Source organism: Prunus persica, chromosome G1, assembly GCF_000346465.2.
Source record: "Prunus persica cultivar Lovell chromosome G1, Prunus_persica_NCBIv2, whole genome shotgun sequence".
NCBI lineage: Eukaryota > Viridiplantae > Streptophyta > Magnoliopsida > Rosales > Rosaceae > Prunus > Prunus persica.
The window spans coordinates 2,940,130-2,960,800 of NC_034009.1; the positions used below are offsets into that span (position 1 = coordinate 2,940,130).

General features: G+C 36.5%; 2 protein-coding genes and 1 pseudogene across 3 annotated transcripts; 2 read left to right on the top strand and 1 right to left on the bottom strand.

Annotated features, from left to right (window-relative positions):
• On the top strand, positions 1,953-10,531 carry LOC18792630. 2 transcript variants are annotated; one of them, XM_020565577.1, is made up of 13 exons: positions 1,953-2,309; positions 2,897-3,076; positions 3,455-3,575; positions 3,655-3,694; positions 4,218-4,270; positions 4,361-4,416; positions 4,947-5,099; positions 5,201-5,394; positions 5,668-7,286; positions 7,970-8,902; positions 9,441-9,849; positions 9,965-10,027; positions 10,134-10,531. In XM_020565577.1, the coding sequence occupies exons 1-13, from the start codon at positions 2,251-2,253 to the stop codon at positions 10,202-10,204; spliced, it is 3,951 nt and encodes a 1,316-aa protein (XP_020421166.1). In that variant the 5' UTR covers positions 1,953-2,250; the 3' UTR covers positions 10,205-10,531. The 2 variants fall into 2 exon arrangements, with proteins under 2 accessions (XP_020421166.1, XP_020421170.1); XM_020565581.1 differs by having other exon boundaries at positions 2,994-3,076.
• Positions 10,925-13,333, bottom strand: LOC18791847 (putative protein phosphatase 2C-like protein 44). The gene is made up of 5 exons (XM_007222457.2): positions 13,074-13,333; positions 12,342-12,632; positions 11,856-12,108; positions 11,467-11,576; positions 10,925-11,338 (listed from the first exon to the last, which is right to left on the bottom strand). Exons 1-5 carry the CDS (start codon positions 13,104-13,106, stop codon positions 11,201-11,203), a joined length of 825 nt encoding a protein of 274 aa, XP_007222519.1. The 5' UTR covers positions 13,107-13,333; the 3' UTR covers positions 10,925-11,200.
• On the top strand, positions 16,092-18,841 carry LOC18789010 (annotated as a pseudogene).

Here is a 20,671-nt window from a genome sequence, read left to right on the forward strand (position 1 = left end):
AAAAATCATATAAATATACATATAGAGTAGAAGGGCTCATTTAAGATGTTCACCTAGGGCCTCCAAAACGTAGGACTACCGCTGATTGACTTGCAAACCAATGATCTTTAGTTCGAATTCCCATGACACACCTTAGTAGTGTATGTGAGAAATATTAATTCCTTTGTAGTTTAGACTAGCACTTCTACTGAAAAAAACAAACAAAAGATAGGCCATTAAGTAATGAGATTAAGAGGCTGAAAGGCAATTTGTTTTTTTTTTTGTTGGTGAGAATGATATTGGCATGAAGCAAAACAGAACAATAATGCAGTCCCCAAGAACATGTGTTGGCTTGGACGCATTCAAAAACATTGTCTTCATCATGTGATGTTACGTACGAATTTGAGGTTGGATTTCTTACCAACCATTTTTTTAATTTTCTTTTTTGTGTATACCAATTGGGTGAAGGGTAAGACAGAGAATCTAGAAAAAAGTGAATTTTAATATATTGGAATTAATATAAAGGTCAGACCTACATGCTTAATTTATTATGTCTTGGGTTGGAGAGCACACACATCACCTACATAATACATTGCATCTTTACAATTAATTTAATTTATATACTCACCGCTAATTATACTGTTGTTGTTGATTAGATTGGCATATTTCTTTTGGTCCTATTACAAGAGGGAGTTGAATGAAAAAGTAAAAAAAACAAGTTAGACGGGTGTTATCACCATACAAATCAAATTTTACAAACTATTTAACGTCAGAGGGAGGAATTTAAACCAAATACATAGATGAGAATTACTCAAAATATGTCGAAGTTCTATATGTTCAAAATGTAGGAATAAATTCCAGATATCTTGAACAATTGTTCGTATGGATCAAGGAACCGAAATCTTCTTTGTGATGATTTGAATTAAAATTTTGGAACCGCCTTCAATTTCCAAATTTCTAAGATGAGATTCTGAAGCCCAAGTTAATGCATGTTGCAAGACTAAAGCTTCCGATTGTAGAATAGAAGAAGAAAGACCATTCCAGAGAGCATAACCATCAAAGTTAATTTTAATCTAGGATTCCATGCATACAAACTCAACATTTAAATAAAATTAGGGGCACAAAATAAAATAATTGTTCTAGTTGAAACATTAATCTAATACTAATAGTGGCTTCTTGTCTATCCTTTATCCAATCATTGACTTGGTAGACTTTTTCCCCATCCATGCCGAAGATATCTTCCTCATGAGTCATGATTAACTAGTTCCATGATCATACAGAGCAGTAGACATGGGATTTTAATAAGATTACTAACGTGTCAATGCTGTATTGGCTTATTCTACAATTCAGCTTCTCAAATCTCATCATCTCTCACTTGAAGAAAGAGACAGAATGTTGATGTGGTGGGGTTACCTCCTTTTTCACATAGATTAATTATTTATAATGTTAAGAAATAATTAGCAGGTTTAGGTAAAGCGTATTGGTCAGGATAGTGTGTCTGCATTATGGTTTTTGAATTAATTCCGAGTTTGAACTCTATTAGCATCTATTACTACACAATTAAAGTATATTATGGCTAATTTTTGTGACACCTTTGAAGTATTTTTGAAGTGTAATGTGGTCAAAGTATATTCTAAGATAGATTTCTCAAAATTTAATTTAAGCATTTAACACCCCTTTTGGTGGAAATTAAACGCCAACCACTTGCCAAAAGACAGCTTAGTGGGGCGGGGGAGGGGGACTCGGGAGGCCTCAACGGTCCCATTGAAAGGGACACGGGCACTTCGGTAATTTTAAACCAGAAATCTGGGTCCCAGTCACCAACTGTATCCTTATATATAATATGATATTTTGTTCCTTTCGTCTCAGCACCTCTCGACAACTTTTTATGTTTTTCCTAATTTACCCCTACCTTCTCTAATATTTGCACCATGCTTAACTTACTCAACTTTACTATTTTATTTTTCTAAGCGCAGAAATTTTCAGTCTCTGCTTTGGGTTGGTATCCAAAGACAGCATACTCTTTGGATCCCTTCTTTCTTTCTCTCTCTTGTTTCAGTCTCTGTCTGAAAGCTCACTTTTCTGAGCTCAGACAAGCCTTTTCTCTTCTGCGTTTACGCTGAAATTTTCTTATCTTTTGCTCTGAGCCCATATTTTCATAAATTTGCTTCACATTTTCACACTCTTTCCCAATGAGTTTCTGATCCCACTTTTCCTATATCGATTCTAAAAGCCTGCTCTTGAGCCTCCCCAAACGATTTCCCTGCAAAAATGAAATCTTCAACTCGGCTTGACTCAGCTCTGTTCCAACTCACTCCCACTCGGACCAGGTAATCCTCTTCATTTAATCAAATGCTTTTCAGTGCTTATTGTTTGACAATAAAGATTGGATTTGACTTTTTACAGTTTTAAAGAATTGGGTTATGAGTATGAACTAAGTGGAAATGTATTATTGTTTCTTTCGTGATCTGAGAGAGTTGGTGTTTTGGGATTGAATCTTTTGGTGTTTTATTGGATATTTATATGTGTGTCCGTGAGTATCTTGGTAGGAAGTTTTGTCTCACTGTGTCAGTGCATGTGTAAGAGCGTTTGATTATTTGTTACTCCATCTTATATGGGATGCTTTCTTTTTGTTTAGTTATGCACCTATCGTTTTTAAGGTTGTCAAGCATAGTCTTCAATAGTTCGAATTCAGCTTGAAGTACATTTCGTGGAAGGTTACAGATTTATTGATTCACAAGCCACATTTTTATTCGAAACAGTAAAAAGAAAGATTTTGATGAAAATGGACTATTTGTTCTTTTCTTGGTTGTTATGTTTTGAGTTTATCATGTGAAAATATAATTGCAGAAGTTGCAATCACAGCACAGTGTTATTCAGTTTGATCTTTTCCCCCTCTTTCCCTCCATCTTGTTAGGTATGATCTGGTTATATCTGCAAATGGAAAGACGGAGAAAATAGCTTCTGGTTTGTTGAATCCGTTTCTTTCCCACTTGAAGACTGCGCAAGAACAGATGGCCAAGGGTGGCTATTCAATCATTCTTGAGCCGGAGTCTGGCAGTGATGCAACATGGTTCACAAAGAGTACAGTGGAAAGGTCTGTAATGGAATTCAATACCCCTCTCTTATTTGGAGTATTTGCAACATGTTTGAAAAGTGCAGATGTCTGATCCTCTTACACCTACTAGAAATTGTAGAGTAAACGTGACCATTGCATACAAGGCATGCGTGATTGCTAATTTGGAATCACTTCCCATTTTAAAGTTTAAACACAGCTGATCTTTTTTTATTTATTTAAATTTTTTAAATTTATCTTCAAGCATAAGAAAAGTGCGTACTAGGCCTTATAGGCTCACCATTTCATCATTCTAAGCTGCGACTGTTGCGAGTGCTTTGACATGACAATCTTGTGCTACAGTGATAACTTTCTCCCGGAAAATCATCACACTGGACTAATATGTTAGGTGACTGTTAGGTTTGTTCGCTTTGTGAGCACTCCAGAGGTCTTGGAACGGGTTTACACTTTAGAGTCTGAGATTTTACAGATTGAAGAGGCAATTGCGATTCAAGGAAATAATGATATGGCACTTAATCCTGTAAGTAAAATCTCTTGGTGTTCAATGATCTGCGTGTCATATTGTCATAGAAAAGTCAGTCTCAGTTTCTTTGTGACAGGTAGAGGAAAATCATGGAAAACCTGTAGACAGCATTGAAGGTAATGTTGAAAAGACGACTATACAATATGTCGCATAATGATTTTTGTATTAGTAAAGTAAGAGATGTTTTGCCTCCTGTTTTCTTTCAATTTTGCACTGTACCGCTGATATTTGAGTTGTTTCCCCTCCTCTCTCAACACACTTGATGCAGCTAGCTCTGGTGGCCCCAGCTTATGCCTCTATCAGGTGGCAACATCCCCTACCTTCTCCTACCTTTTATATGGGGGAAAAAGGGAGGCTGTTGGGGGTGTGAGGAGGAATTAATAGGGAAATTTTCCTATGCTTGTTCGCTTCAGAACATGAAGTCTGGTGAAAGTCTCACTAGGGTTCTATCTTTTTCCCCCTTTTCAACTTCATTTTTGTTTCATGCAATGGGGTGCATGGACTCGATCAATTAAGCTATGTAGTCTGGTGCAATGTTTGTTTTAGTTTCTGATTCAAAAGACACTAATTCTTTGTATTTTTATATCTCTAGTAAATGGTTCTTCTATTGGATTTTAAACCCCAAGTTATTTTGGACAGGAAACAGGCCTATGCTAGATGGTAATGAAGAGAAAGCAATTGTCCTTTACCAGGTTTGAAATCTATACCCGCATCATGGTTTTTATTTTATTTGTTATTGTTGCTTAATGTCTCTGATTTGGTTTCTTTTCATAAACTGGCAGCCCGATGCCAGTCAACCTGAAGCAAATGGATCCACTGCACAAGGGGAGAATTCAAAGTATGTACCATTTCTTCGACTCCTATGTCCCCTTCCTTTCATGGATATTAAAGTTATCATGACAAATAAACTTGATCAAGGGATCAGCAGGTGTGATCATGAATAATGTGCGGTGGTCACTAGAAGCCTTTATTTTAATTTCAAGTAAATGAGGGGGGGTGGGTTGGGTTTGGGGTTATAGCACTATTTCATTGACCCTTATACCCAAGGCCAGAGTTTGAACCTCCTTTTCTGCCCTTGGTCTCCTTTGTATAAAATTGAAGAGTCGTTATCATTTGCTATAAAAAAAAATTGTAAACCATGAATGCCAGAAAAAAAGAAACATGGGTATCATATTCATATTTCAATAACAATAAGATAAAAAAATAAAACAAAAGAGTTAACGATCAACATCATATACATTCACACATATGCGTGTGCATCTCCATGCATGTACAGTGTACTCACCAACACATATTTGCTGATAAGATTCCATCCCACTAACACATATTTTTTGTGAGTGCTAACCCGTTTATCTCATATTATGTTAGAGTTCAGCTTTTAAAAGTTCTGGAGACACGCAAAACTATGCTGCAAAAAGAGCAGGGTATGGCTTTTGCACGTGCTGTAGCAGCAGGTTTTGACATTGATCACTTGCCACCATTGATATCATTTGCTGAATGCTTTGGGGCTTCACGCTTAATGTAAGTAGAAATTTCTTCTACTGGCCACTTTAACATTAACATGTGGCAGGATATTTTGATTGGAATCTTTCCTGATAATGTTTACTTTATCAATCTGACAGGGATGCTTGTAGAAGATATAAGGAACTATGGAAAAGAAAGCATGAAACTGGCCAATGGCTTGAAATTGAAGCAGCTGAAACAGTGGCTACCAGATCAGAATTCTCTGCCATGAATGCATCGGGCATAATGCTTTCAAGTGTGACGAACAAACAAAATGAGGTGGCTTGGGAAAATAATGGAAAATCAACTTCAGGTAGGAATTAACCTTTTTTTAATTATCTTCTGAAGAAATTTCGTCATGGAAACCTTGCTTCATTGTTCTCTGAGTCTTAAATAGATTGCAGTTGTAAAGAAGAAGGATGAAAAGTGCTATTTCTCATTTTGTGGAGGGCCCCATTCATCATATTGCATAGCTTTATTTTAATCCATTCCACAATTATATTGTAGTTTTGTTTGCATATTGTCTTCTGTCTCTGTTCACTACTTTTATGTTTAACTGGAAAGATTTTGTCTGCTTATCTTTCAGAAGAAAAGCTTCCTGTGGATCATCAACAACCATTAAGCCACCAAGAATATTTTCCCGGCCAGTTTCCCCATCAAATGTTCCCTCCTTGGCCTGTTCATTCTTCTCCAGGTGCATTACCGGTCTATCCACCATATCCCATGCAAGGAATGCCTTACTATCAGAATTACCCCGGAAATAGCCCATTTTTTCAGCCACCTTATCCAACAGTAGAGGATCCTAGACTCAATCAAGGTCAAAGAATGAAACAGAAAAGGCACTCCATGGATAGTGCTAATGGCAATCTTGAATCAGAAACATTGGAGACGGATGGTTTGAGAACAAGATCCTCAGATGATGCGGAGTTGGAGAATGAATCTTTGAAAAGTCGAGAATCACGAAAGAAGGGTAGCCGCTCAGGTAAAAAGCAATCAGGCACGGTTGTCATTCGGAATATTAATTACATCACCTCAAAGGGGAAGAACTCTTCAGATAGTGAATCTCAATCAACTAGTGACTCTCAAACTGATGAGGAGGGCGGAAGTTTTCAGGGTGGCATTCCAGATATGAAGGTTATTTCCTCTCGTAAATCCTCAAAAAGAAAAGGAAATCATAAACAATCTATAGACAGATTTAATTCATCTGAGAAGGAAGAAATGGTTTCTATGAAGGAGGGGGATGAAGGGAACTGGCAGGCATTTCAAAATTTCTTACTTCGAGATCCTGATGAAGACAGACGTGATCTTGACCAAGGCATGTTTTCTATGGAAAAGAAGGGTCAACTGAAAAGGCGACAAAATACCCTAGGGGACGATCCTTTAATTTCCGGTGGTCTACAGAGGGGTGAAATTCAAGAAGGAAGTACAACAGATATCAATAAATATAGTGGAAATGTTACCCGTTTGCAAAAGTCATCAAATGATGCATTGCTGATCTCTGCAAGAGAGGACCAGTTGGGTCACAGTAGGAGCATAGATGGTCAAATGGATTTACGGTCTACAGAAATAGATGGCAGAAGGGGTGGCTATAGGAGGAACGCCAATGATGATTTTATGATTCATAGACGTGATAGCCAGTCAGGTTTTACAACTTCTCCGTCTGATCCACTTGCTGTAAATGGATTTGATCGTGCAACTTACAGTATGGATAGGAGGTCATCAAACAATGTGGATGATGATTCCTACATTGTTCCATTCAGGTCAATTTCACTAGATCATGTTGAAAACAATGACAGAAATGCTATTGACATGGGGTCTGAGTTCCCATCAGCAGTTCAGAAGGCGGAAAACATGGCCCAAGTTAATTATGAGCCAGATGAATTGACTTTAATGCCTGAGCGTGGTGCTGAAAAGGGTTCAATAGGCTATGACCCTGCTTTAGATTATGAAATGCAGGTTCATGCAAAAGAGGGTGCTTCTCTGGATAAGAAACAGAAGGAAGTGGTGAGTGACAACAAGCAAGGGTCTAAGAAGGCTGACAAGGACAGGAAATCAAAACTTGTTTCAGATACTTCAGATAAGAAGATAGGGGGGCCAATAAGGAAAGGAAAGACCTCAAAGTTGAGTCCTTTGGATGAAGCGCGGGCACGTGCTGAGAAACTAAGAAGCTTTAAAGCCGATCTTCAGAAAATGAAGAAAGAGAAGGTTATTTATCATTTTCCTATGCGTTTTATTATTATTATTATTTTTTTATAGAGTTAACTTACAAATACCTCTCCTAGTGTTTACTAAATTGCAATATCCTCCCTCCTTGTGGAATCTAAACTGTTCTCCGTTGGTCAAAATTAGCTTTTTTGATAGAAAGACTTTGTTAGTATCATCCCTTGACCCTTTCTGTGTGCCTTGGACTTGCTCTTCAAATCAACATATCTATCAACCTTGTTTTGCTCTTCAAATCAAGAAAAATGTGTCATAGAACTCTGAAGCACCGGAACTTTTACGAGGTCCGTCCACATTATTAATTTATACACCCAAACATATTTGTAGACCTGTTGTTTTTTCTTCATGGGAATAATTTTATTCCTAAATATTAGTTTATGACCTTTTTAAATTCCAGAGAGAGACTCAAGTTCACAAAATTGCAACTGTTTGATTTTAAATCATTAGTAAAAAACAAATATTCCACATATTCCAAAAAAAATGTAATTACTTATTGCTTTCAGTTTTTCGTGTGATCATATTTGTTCTGTGTTGTAACTTATTTCTTGTGTCTGGTGTCTGTGCTACAATAGGTTATATGTCCAAAAGCTGGCTTCACGTGCCATATGCTAGCTAGTTCATCTAGTTTGTTCATTCAATTTTCATATTCTTGAGCTTTTGGTTTTCAGGAAGAAGAAGAGATGAAACGACTGGAAGCTTTAAAGATACAGAGGCAAAAGAGGATTGCTGCTAGAGGTGGTGGCATCCCTGCTCAGTCACCATTGCCCTCACAGCAAACTAGGAAACAAGGGCTGACAAAGCTATCTCCAAGCACTCACAAAGGATCAAAGTTTAGTGATTCAGATCCAGGGTCATCATCTCCTTTGCAAAGGGTCCCCATCAAAACGCCGTCTATGGGCTCTGCTGATTCTCACAAAACCTCAAAATCCAGCAAACTGAATTCCGGAATCCACTCGGCTGGAAACAGGTTAAGCCGGTCAGCATCTTCGTTGCCTGAAAAGAATGACAATGTTGGTGTTACAAGTGATGCTAAGCCATCCATGGCACGGATTAGAAGATTATCAGAGCCCAAGGTGACTAACAGCCATCATGTTTCTTCAGTGAAGCCACGGAGCACGGTAACCGTATCAAAGCCAAAAGTATCTGATGGGCCTGAGAGCAAGAAAATATCTGCAATCGTGAACTATGACAAAAGCAAGGCTGCTACTCTCCCAGAATTGAAAATCAGGACATCCAAGGGACCTGATGTTGCCCAGAGCACATCAACAACAAGGGGAACGACACAGAAGGATAATTCTTTGAAGTCTACCTCTGAAGGTGCCCAACTGAAGAGGAATGATGATAAAATTTCACATCATAATGATGGGGATGACAACACAGTAATTGAGAAAACTGTTGTGATGCTTGAGAAATCTTCCATTCCTATTGTACATGCATCAGAAGAAAGTTTGCGGGACGCAAAGGGACATAATATTAGGGAGAAAACAGAGGTGGTGTCAGAATACGCTGCTATTCGGGCACCAGTTTATCCACCTACAATTGCTACAATCGATAGAGAACCCACTAATGACTTATTAAAGCAGCAAGTTCAATCTCATGAGGTATGATAACTAAAAGACCTCACCTGTGGTTTTACATTTTTGATCTATACTGACCGCGATGGACCATGATGAGTGTGATTTGCATATGAGAATCTTTCAAGCAAGGAAAATTCACTGTTTCCAGTCCTGGACTCTTCAATACTGCGTTTTCAATAACTGTGACCCAAGAGGAAGATTCTTAGGTTTTACTCGTATGTGTTATATCAATTCTTGGTTCAGTGCTCCTAACTAACAAACATGCAGCTTATATGAGCCCTTACTATTACTACATGTGAAGTTCAAAACGTTAAGTGAATTGTTTATGTTCCCCTTGTCAAAGCATCATAAATTTTAATTGCAGTTAAATTGTTTTTGGTTATTATTGTTGTGTTATTCTAGGTGGTTAGGCACCCTTTTTCTGCCTCTGCAAAAATAATATTCCTATGAACAATAAGATATATTTTTCGTCACATCATTAATTTTGGATCAATTTCCGACTGGTGTTTGTGCAAATTTTTCTTGATGATCAAAGATTTTCATTTAACCACTTTGATGATAGGCCGCTAGGAGTAATATGGAGAAGGAACCAGAAATTTTTTCAAGCAATAGTACCGTTGAGAAACCATATCAAGTCCCTTATGTGCGGGTTTCTTCTCTGGAAGATCCATGTACTCATAATTCTGAGTATGGAAAAGCACCCCCAACAAGTTTAGAGACGGGGGCTACAGGCACAGTGACCATGAAAGCTCTCGTTTCTGATTCTAGTAACTTGAAACTGGAAAAGATTCCAGAAGCAATTGAAAGGCCTCAGGTAAAGGAATCATCAAAAGGGTTTAGACGGCTATTAAAGTTTGGGAGAAAGAACCATGGCTCTTCATCAGGCGAACGCAATGTTGAATCAGATAATGTCAGCACGAATGGTTCTGAGGTAGATGATAATGGGATAAACACTGTTTCTTCTAGTGAAGGTAACTTGCATTATGCCCTGAACGATCACATTCATTATGCATGTAGACACACTTTAATCAGTTATGTCCTTAATATTACATAAGTTGACAGTCAATTTTTGGTGCTCATTATCAGTCTTTACATTAAAGAATCTGATCTCACAAGATGAAACTCCTAATTCCAGTGCTACACTGAAGTGTAAGTGTTTACTGTCAACATGATTTGCTTCATTCTTTCTTTTTTCATCTTGTCAATGATTACATAATTCTAATTGAGACTAAGGATTTCTTTCAAATGGTTGCAGCTTCTCGCCATTTCTCCTTGTTGTCGCCGTTCCGAAGCAAGACTAGTGAAAAGAAGCTGGCAACATCATGATGTGAATGCTTACAAAATCAAAGATGAGGAAGCAACAAGCTTACCTTCTTTTTCCACAAATCGGTCGCGAATATTTACTTTCAAAGCTATACAGATTCTCCTGTTTTGTATGTTCAAAAGGATAATCTTAGTTTTGTTGTTGTATAACTTGTCTTTGTACATTCATATTAATTTGTTAGTGTTGCATGCGTAATGCGTTCGTAGCTCTGCCCTGCGTAATTAAATGGTTGTAGACTTGATAGAAATTGTTGTGTAGACTCGGGAACAGGATTGCTGTCTTGGGTTCTCATCTCACATGGAAGGATAAATGAACGAAATAGATTTCCTTAAGATTGACGAGTGACTTGTAATTTGATTTCAAAATAAGACAAATTTGGAAAAAAAAATAAAAAACCAAAATAGTATTTGCTCCTTCACCCATAATTTGTGCCATGGTATATATGTTGGTGACTGAATCATCAATGATGTGAATTTTTGTTTAAATGTGTAGTTCAAATTAACAGTCTAGCAACATAATATGGCAAATTGTTTGATAAAAGTACGTCATCTTTAAAATAATTCGACTTGATGGGTTCACAATATTTCGCCTTAGGCCACACTTGGAAAGCATGAGAACTGAGATTAGTGCAACAGTTTCAAAGAGAAACTGGACTCTTTTTCCAAATGCATCCAAGAGAGCGAAATTTGTTCTAAGATTGTAGATGTTTTTGTCTTTGGTCAAAAGGTTGTTCTGTTGCTATTTTACACCCGTTGAATATCAACAGTCTATGAACTAAGGTCCCTCTGCTGTGTTGAGGTCTCAGGGTTCTTGACTTTTTTGAGCCTTTCATTTTAAGAGGCTTTTGGGTTCTGTTTCTTTGTTTGCTCTATTTGGTGGTTCTGTGACCCGCAGGTTTTTGCCCTCTTAGGCTGGTTGTTTGAATGATATTCAGATCAAAACAAAAGATGTCTCGTACAAGATGAACAAACGACTGTGGAAGCAAATTGAATGGCATACTAATCAAATCTAATGACCAAGCAAGAAATGCTGCCTCTGCTCATTCTATTTGAAGCTTCCTTTGCCAAACACTCGGAAGCCGCTTGTGGATTTTCAATGTGCTTGATGAGATTCACAGCCTCTTGATTCTTCATTACCTGGAACACATGCCAAAGTTGAAGAATCACAATATGCAAATGCAAGCTAGAAGATTTGTAGAAGTGAGATGCTCTCATATGGAAGAGCTTTTGGTAAACATGTGTGGGATGGAGGATACAAGTCTTACCTCCCATATTCCACTGCTTGCTAAAATGACAAATTCAGTATCAGGCTCAACCCTTTCGGCCCCAACAACAAGGTCTGAGGTTTTAGACTGCCTGGTGCTTGCTGCATTGCCTGTACCACACACTAAAATGTGAAATTTTTGCACACAAGTATCAAACACAAGCATGTCAAAAATGAGATACGGTTATGGCGATTGGATCTCATATGATGAGTCATTTCCATTTAAGGTCACCAAATTTGTTCCCCAAAATGGTATGGTAGTGTTTCCCTTCAAGAAGGGTCCATTATTCTAACTCTCTTTGTTTTTCCCAAAAGTAAATATCGTCATATGATCTGTCACATCATTTCGTGAATAAATTTGGTGATTCTAGTGTTAACGGTGCACTGTACCTTTAAAGAATCTCTGAGACCAATGTCTTTTGCCCGATTGATTGTTCCTGCTGCCTATGTGATGAGCCAAACCATCTCTACACACAACTGCTCTATAGTCACCCATGTTGGCTAATACAAGCTTCTCCCCATCGATCACTATCGCAGAAACTGAACCAACTCCATGTGTGTCCTCTGTGCTCTCTCTAGTCTTTGCTCTAGCACCAAGATATGCCTTTCTCATTGTCTCCTTGCTCTTTGCCCTTACATGAGACTGCACAGAATTTGACATGAAAAAGCAAAGCTCAGAGGATGAAAAAAACACAAAGGAAACAAAACAATTGTAGGGGTATGGAACTAGACTCGTCTAAGTGTATATTAAAATTGATCAAAGCTGTAACATTGTGCAAATCTTAATCAAGCAATTTCTTAATGCATATTGGGTTGTGATTACTTTAATCTGTGCTTAATTAAAAGCAAGTGTTTCATGTAAATAGGGTTGTTTACCTCTTTAGGATTCTTGTCAAACAAATGAGACTGCATGTACTTGGCAACCCCGTCACCGATCCGAGCATTGAAAACTCCGAAAAACCACAACTCAAGCTCTTCAATTTGCTCTCTCTGAACCACAACAAAGTCAGAGTCGGAATCTTCATAACCAGCTGGTGATTTAAAGGCCTCAGTCGTATAATATCCATGTGAGACTGCTGGCATCATCCACGACGGTTTCTTTGCATTAGTGACCTCTCTTTTCTTCCTCCCAGCACTTCCCATGAGAAAACGTTTCAGCTGCAACGCCTGAAAAACCATTTCTAATTTAATTAAGAAAAACGTTTCAGCTTATGTTATGGTGCTTGAGCGTACACACACACACACATATATATATACATATACACAAACTTTTGTAGAAATTAGTGGTCATGATATACATTATACAAATGAAGAATGAAAACTTGGAAAGATGGAAAAAAACAAAATCAAACTTTGTAAATGGTAATTCCATGGTTATAATAATATTCTATCTCTTTCCTTTTCCTTCTTTTGTCATTTCCCATTTTGTAAACACTATTGACTTCTTAAACAATCTGGCACAACCCATAAAAATTATCAACCCAAAATCAGAGACCCAGAAACTAGATTGTTCAGATTGTCCAAGAACTCAAATATAAATGCTCAGAAAAAATGCAGTTTTTCAAGAAAAATAAAATAAAAATAAGAAATGGGAAAAGATAGCCATACCTTTTGCTTAAGATGAAAATCTTTCAGGGCCATGAACACCCCTGAAATTTGATCAGAGGCCTTTGGTGATTATCTGGTAAGTGAAGAAGATAATCACCTATAGGCCAAAAGAATTATAAAAAAAAGAAAGGTAAACTTTTTTCAAATTGAAAAATGAGATAGAGGGAGGAAGAAAGAGCTATACTTGGCAAAGATAACAGTTTGTTAGTCTCTGTGGGCAATATAATTACAATTTATAGCTATTTTAAGTCAATGAGGAGTCTAAGCTGGTTATATATTCATCTAGACCTCCTATTTTTGCGTTAATTACTGCATTAAAAGATAGCCTTAATCATCTGTCAATCTGTGAGCAGAAAATTTAAAATTTTCTAACTGCCTTTTTGTGGATATCATGTGTGGTCAAAATTACGTTGTCAAGCATTAATTTAATTTTCTTTCTAATATTAATGGCAGGCTTCTATATTCTCACCTTTTTCTTGTTACCAGAGCATTATTCACACTTTCAGTTTCTTGTCATGCACTTCAAAATCTGTATTTTATTATTTTAAAAATAGTTATAAAAATGCAAGGGGCTTATAGCTCAAGTGATTAAAAGCATTTGCTCTTGTCTGACTAATCCAAAGGGATTTTATTCAATGTCCTATATTCGATCCCCCAATATCGTTCGTAATATATATATATATATATATGATAACAAATTAAACGTAAGATTCCAAACCTAAACAGAGTCGCTTTGACTATAAACATAAACAGAAAACTTGGTTTTGAGGAATGAAACAAACCTTATAGTTTTGGAAATTTTCATCCAACTCGGATTTATGGCATTAGGCCAACTAACTATCATAATTTCAGTTTGGTGACCTGCTTTTATTAAAGAATAAGAGGTTTTTTTTTTTCTTTCTTTTGAGACTAAAATTATAGAGGTTTTTTTTTTAATTTTTATGGTTATCAAATAAACAATAGTATATTATTGATGAACAAACCTCCGAGCACGCAGGACTTTTTATGGGTCTTAAGTTTAGGTCATTAGAATCAAAAGAGGTCGCCATTTTGCTCTCTACACATACGACACTTTCAATTACCCAATAACTACCACAGAGAAGGTTTATGATTTGTAGGAACCTTCCTTAGTATTTATGCTTTTCAATGTTTAGGTTTATTTTCACTTGAAGTTGGAAAAAAAATTTAAAAATAAAATGATTTGGTTGGGCAATAAAATTGAAACCAATTTACCATCTAACTGTCAAGGGATATTTCCAGGAAATTTCAGTGAGATTAAATCAAAAGATTTGACAACATGTTTTTACTGTTCCTTGACTCCATCTCTCGGGCCATAGACTTGCAATTTCGAAACAAACAAATCGTTGACTCCGTGAAGGACGGCAAAAGGATTCTTCTTCTGGATATTTGAGACGTGGGAAATGATAGTCCTGTTGCGTTGTCCTTGTCCGATTAAGACCTTCCCTAACTTCTCTTCCACGTTGTAAAATGCTCTATTTATATATATATATATATAAAATAGTCATTCAAGTTTATTTTTATTTTTATTTTTCTGAGACAAGCGATATTGAGATGGAGAAATCAAACCTAAGATCTTGAATGCGGTAAATACTATTAACTATTTAAACTACAAGTCTCTTGTAAAATCCATTCGGTTTTTATATATGTATCAACGTTAGTATATACATTTGGGCTAAAAACATCCCATGAAATAAGGATAAAGAGAAGAGCCATTCAATTGTTGACTTCTTTTGGTGAAGGGCATTGAGTCAACACAGAATTGACAGGGAGGGTTGAGATTAGAAGGGACCGAAGAGGGGTTGATGTTTGGCTCTTTTTAATTAGAGTCATTTCTCCTTTACTGTTGTGAACAATATAACACACCTATATATATATATAATGAATTTATTAAAAAGTACAAATGTATCAAACCCTGATTTGGTTATTATAAACAGCCACATATTTTACATTTAGAGTTAGATGTTGCATGAAGGTTAACATGCCCTTTGGTTACTCAGGGCAGGTCCAAATATGTAGCCTTCCTAATAAGTCCTCTTTTTAAAAAAAAAAATAAAAAAAATAATTTTTATAATACAAGTGATAGTCTAAATTAATCTAATTTATGGAGAGAGAATTTTGAAGTTAGGTGCACTCGCCAACTGGCCTAACTCGCATATGTTTGTTGTTGTTGTTGAATCTATTGGTTGAAATGAACTTGAAAGTTGAGTCATTCTATAGTGAGGGCCTTATATATAGTCCTTAGGTGAGGTCATATCTATTAACTCTTGGATTAGACTAACCAATTTGATCCAACGACTAACTAATTTGATCTAGCGATTAAGAAATAGGGCTCCACCTAAGTAGCCTCACTATATAATTCTTGCTTGAAAGTGATTTCACTATAACAGGCCACAACCAACCCAAAAGGAAAACAAAGAAACATAGGTCCACAAAAAACCAGCCCAAAAACTATAGATACGTGCAACTTACATGTGGTAGGTCTAATTTTTTTTTTTCGAAGTGCAATTGCCTTCAATTATTTGGAAAGACTGTTGTAAGAGCATCTATAATCATGCTCCCTATTTTTTGATTAAAATTTAGCTAAAAACACACAAATGTTATTTTAGCAGCTCTATATAAAATTTGAACTCCAATCATACTCCCTATTTTAGAGAGTCATAAATACTATAGTTATTTTTTAATTCAATATGATTGGTCTATCTCTATAAATAAAAAAATTTAAAAAAGCATTAATTAAAAATTTAAACTATGCATAAAACAAAGCAACATTAAATTATAGGAAGTCGCTAAGAGTCTTTTCTCTCTCCTCAGATTTAGGAGCTCCTAGATGTCTCCCTATTTTAGGAGTTGGATAGAGAGCATGTGGTTGGAGGTAAAGGTGGTCCTAAAACAATAATAATTTTTGGTGGGATGAATTCATCAGTTGACTGACTTCATATGTAGACAGAAAGAAATTGCTCTACTGAGGTTTAGTTGTTCTTTTTGGCAAAGAGGGAGTAAGTGTAGAGCATGGCTGAGGCAGTTGTTTCCTTTGTGCTCCGAAGTGTTAGAGACTTCACAACTCAGGAAGCCAAGTTTTTGTCTGGAGTCAGCCAACAAGTTGAGGTTGCACAAACTGAGCTACAATTGATGCATGGCTTCCTCAAAGATGCAGATCGAAGACAAGTAGACGATGCAAGTGTACTCATTTTGGTTGCCAAAATTAGAGATGCTGCTTATGATTTGGAAGATGTTATTCAAACTTATGGCTTGAAAGTTGCTACCAAGAATAAAGGAGGCATGAAGAATGTTCTGAAAAGATTTGGTTCCATCTTTAAGCAATGGGTTGATCTTCACAAGATTGGGGCAGAAATTGAGAACATCACTGTCAAAATTTCTAATTTGAGGTCGAGTTTGCAAAGCTATAACATTATAAGGGAAACAAGAGAGATTGGAGGTGCATCTTCCTTGCAATCATTTGAGAGACAACAACAACTGAGGCGAACGTATTCTCATGTTATTGAACGTGTTGTTGTTGGGATAAAAGACAATGTAAAGGAAATAGTCACATATTTGGTGAAGGAAGAAAATTGCCTCCGAGTTGTTTCTATTTGGGGTATGGGAGGTTCGGGGAAAACCACTCTTGCAAAACAGATTTATCATCACGACGAAGTTAGGTGTCATTTCAAAAGTTTTGCTTGGGTCTGTATATCTCAACAGTATCAAGTAAGAGATGTTTTGGAAGGCATTTTAATTAAACTCATCTCTGCCACCAAGGAACAGAGAGAAGAAATTGCAAAAATGAGGGATTATGAAATAGCCAAGAAGCTTTTTCTTGTCCAGCGAGAAAGGAGATGTTTGGTGATACTTGATGACATTTGGAGCATCGAGACATTTAATTCTTTGAAAGCTGCATTTCCATTATATGAGGAAACACAAAGCAGAGTTTTACTTACAACACGAAATGAAGCAGTGGCTTTGCATGTAGATAGAAATGGTTTTCTCCACCAACCCCAGGCACTGAAGGAAAATGACAGTTGGGAGCTATTTGAGAAGATAGCAATATCTGGAAGGATTGGTGAAGGTACTTTTTCACATGACTCTTTTATCTTCACTTTTCTTATTTATCAATGGAGCCTCAGACATAGAATTTGCTGTCATTATTGTAGTTTTCTTTGTCATTTATGGAGGTTTACCGTTTTTTCAAATATTATGTAATGTGTACATAATATCATATGCTATGCTTTGTTACAAAAAAATTCTAGGAATATTAATATCTTTTTTATATCTATATGCATATTCTCGACTGCAAAGACTTTTTCTTTTTGTTGTTGTTGAAAGGAATCGAAATCCCAGTAATGGTTGGAAATATTGTCATGGATAAGAGTAAGGAACCAAATCTTTTATATACAACTATTAAAAGTGTTAATTTGGTTCTTTTATTACTTTTCAGATTCTGGAGTTTACAAAAAGATGAAAGAACTAGGAATTGAGATGCTTCGACACTGTGCAGGTTTGCCATTAGCCATTATTGTGCTTGCTGGAGTTCTAGCTAGAAAAAAGAATGTTAAAGAGTGGGAGACAGTGCATGAGAATGTTCATGAATGCATTAGGAGAGGCAAATTTCATGAACAAGAATATGAAGGTGCATCATGGGTGTTGGCATTGAGTTATGATGACTTGCCGTATCACTTGAAACCATGTTTTTTATATTTAGGCCATTATCCTGAAGACCATGAAATTTCGGTAAGCTCATTGACTAAGTTATGGGTGGCAGAAGGTCTTATCTCGTTGAGACCACGAAGACATGGTTTCGAAGAAACAATGGAGGATATAGCACGCAAGTGCTTAAGTGAATTGGTGGAAAGGTGTGTGGTTCAAGTGGGAAGAAATGGTTCAACAGGGACAATTAAAACTTGTCGGATCCATGACCTTATACGCGACTTGTGTTTGATAAAGGCAGAAGAGGAAAGCTTTCTCCAGATTGGCCATTCTTTGCATGAAAATGAGTCAACCAATATGTTTACTTCTTCTATGGTAGCCAAGGCAACACCATTGGGGAAAGTTCGAAGACTTGCAATTTACTTGGATGAGAATGCTGATTGGTTGGTTTCATCAAGAGGTGAAACAAGTGGCCACTTGAGGTCTCTGTTATACTATGACTTAAGAGAATGGAGGCCAACAAGTAAAAAATTATTACTATCTCCATTGACGGGTTTCAAAGTGCTTAGAATTTTGAAGCTTGAAGGTGTAAATGAAAAAGTCGAAGTAGTAGAGTTGCCAAGTGAAATTGGAAATATGGTACACTTGAGGTTTCTAAGTGTGAGGTCTAGCAATATAAATACGTTTCCATCATCCTTGGGTAATTTGATATGCTTGCAAACTCTTGATTTCCGTGTTAAAAATGACCTCAATATCCCAAATGTGATATGGAAGATGAAAGAATTAAGACATTTATATTTACCCATGTTTTACAGAGCAGGTGTTGAATTGAAGCTGTCTACTCTTGGCCATTTACAAACCTTAGATTTTCTTTCATCCAAGTATTGTGATTTGAAAGATGTTATTGGATTAACCAATATTAGAAAACTGAACATACGACTATCAAGCTCCTTGGAAAATCTGGAGTAAATCTTGAAATCTACAGGCAGCATGTTTAACCGTATCCGATCTCTATTTATGGACATTGATTATGCAAGGAAGAGTAGCTATGAGGAGCAGATTAGGCAAATAGTATCAATCTGTCAATGTATATACAAACTGAAGTTGTTTGGGCCAACCCCAGAATTACCGAAAGAGCTCTGCAACTATGCAAACCTCACCAAGTTAGAGTTGAGGAGCTGTGGTCTCAAGGATGACCAAATGGGAATACTAGAGAAGTTGCCACACTTAACAACTCTGCGCCTTCAAGGAAGAAACACTTTTGACGAGAATACAAAGATACTGGTTTTCTCCAAAGGAGGCTTTCTTTGTCTTGAATTTCTTTCCGTTTTTGACATTCCAGAAATAACAGAGTGGAGGGTAGAGGAAGGAGCCATGCCTAGTCTCTGCCGACTGCGCATTGGATTTCCCTGTGGATTGACAACACTTCCAGATGGGCTAAGATATCTTACGAATCTCAGGAAATTAAGCATTTTCAGGATGCCTAGAGAATTCCACAGTAGGATTCAGGAAGATGGAGAAGATTTCAGTAAAATTCAGCATGTACCTTCCCTTGTAATTGGAGAACCGTATGACCCGCCGATACAATGAAAAGGTAATTTCTTAATTTCAAATTGTAGGTTAATTGTCGTTGTGTTCTTCCTTGTGCAACAAGAATTAAACTGCAGTTCTATTTTATTTTTTTTGCCCCTTCTTCTTTCTTACTTTTTTCTTTTTTGATTCCGTATTTCAAATATTTAATGTTATGTTTGTCCATTTTATTACTTACAAAATATTTGTGTATTAGGCAAGATTTGTAGGTGTGCGAAAAAGGAGCACAATAACGCCTCCCTTGTTTTGCTCTGTTTTCTTTCTCCATTTTTATTGTTTTTTGCTTATGTGCTGTTGGATTTTTTTGGAAGTCAAGTAAGAGTTGAATATTTATGGCACTTGAGAATCTTTGAAATGACAAATCCTTCCCTTTTCATGTTAACAGCAAGTAGAAATCTCCAGTGCATAAGCAATATGATTTTCTTTGTAGTTGATCATGTTAACAAGTAATCTCTATATGACAAAAGTGCTGAATTTGTGTTTTGGTAGCTACAGCAGCAGCAGGGATTTGACTTTGAGAAAGTATGTCGAAGCTCTGCAGCAGGGGGAGCATGTGGTAAGCTGAACTTATGAGGAGAAAATCAAGAGGAGCAAAGATGTGGTCAAGTAGTTCAAGGTTGAAGCAATCTTTTCTTCAGATTGTATAACACTTTGCAAGGGATTTTGCTTGGTTTTGCTGTGATAGTTTATTTATTTATTATGTTGTGATAGAGACTTGTTTCTTTGTTTGTGTTTATGCAACTGTCAGTTTTGAAAGCAGAGTCAAACTGCAGCAAATTAAAAAGGTTTCCCTAATTATATTTTGGAGGGATTATTGAATTCTAAGAGCAGCGGCGTGTAAATGCTGAGCTGCTGCTGAGTTAAATGTGCTTCATAACAATTGAATAAGATTCCTCTAAAACAATTGTATTTTATTTGTAATTTTCCCGTTCCGTATTTTACTAACCATGAAAGATTATTTCTTACATGTTGTAACAGATGATGATTTTGCAATCTTTTTGCCAACCGGAACAACAATTTCAAACTAAGATTTATGGGTATAGTAGTAAGAGGTGGTAGTATTCTACATGTAAAGTGTTGTTTGAAAGGTGAAGCAATTACTAAGACCACTCCAACTCAGTATGCAATTCTCTACGACAAATAATGTGTGCACTAACATAATATAGTAGCACTTGAGAGAATGAGGTAGATCAAAGGCAAACATTCCCAAGAAAAAAAAAAGAGAAAAAATTGAACTCTTACATTGGTTTACTGTGAAATTTCTCTCCCTTTAATATCTGCTTTGGATATGTTGAAATTAGCAAATTAATAACTATAAAATATAAACTAATTGTCACTTTGGCCAA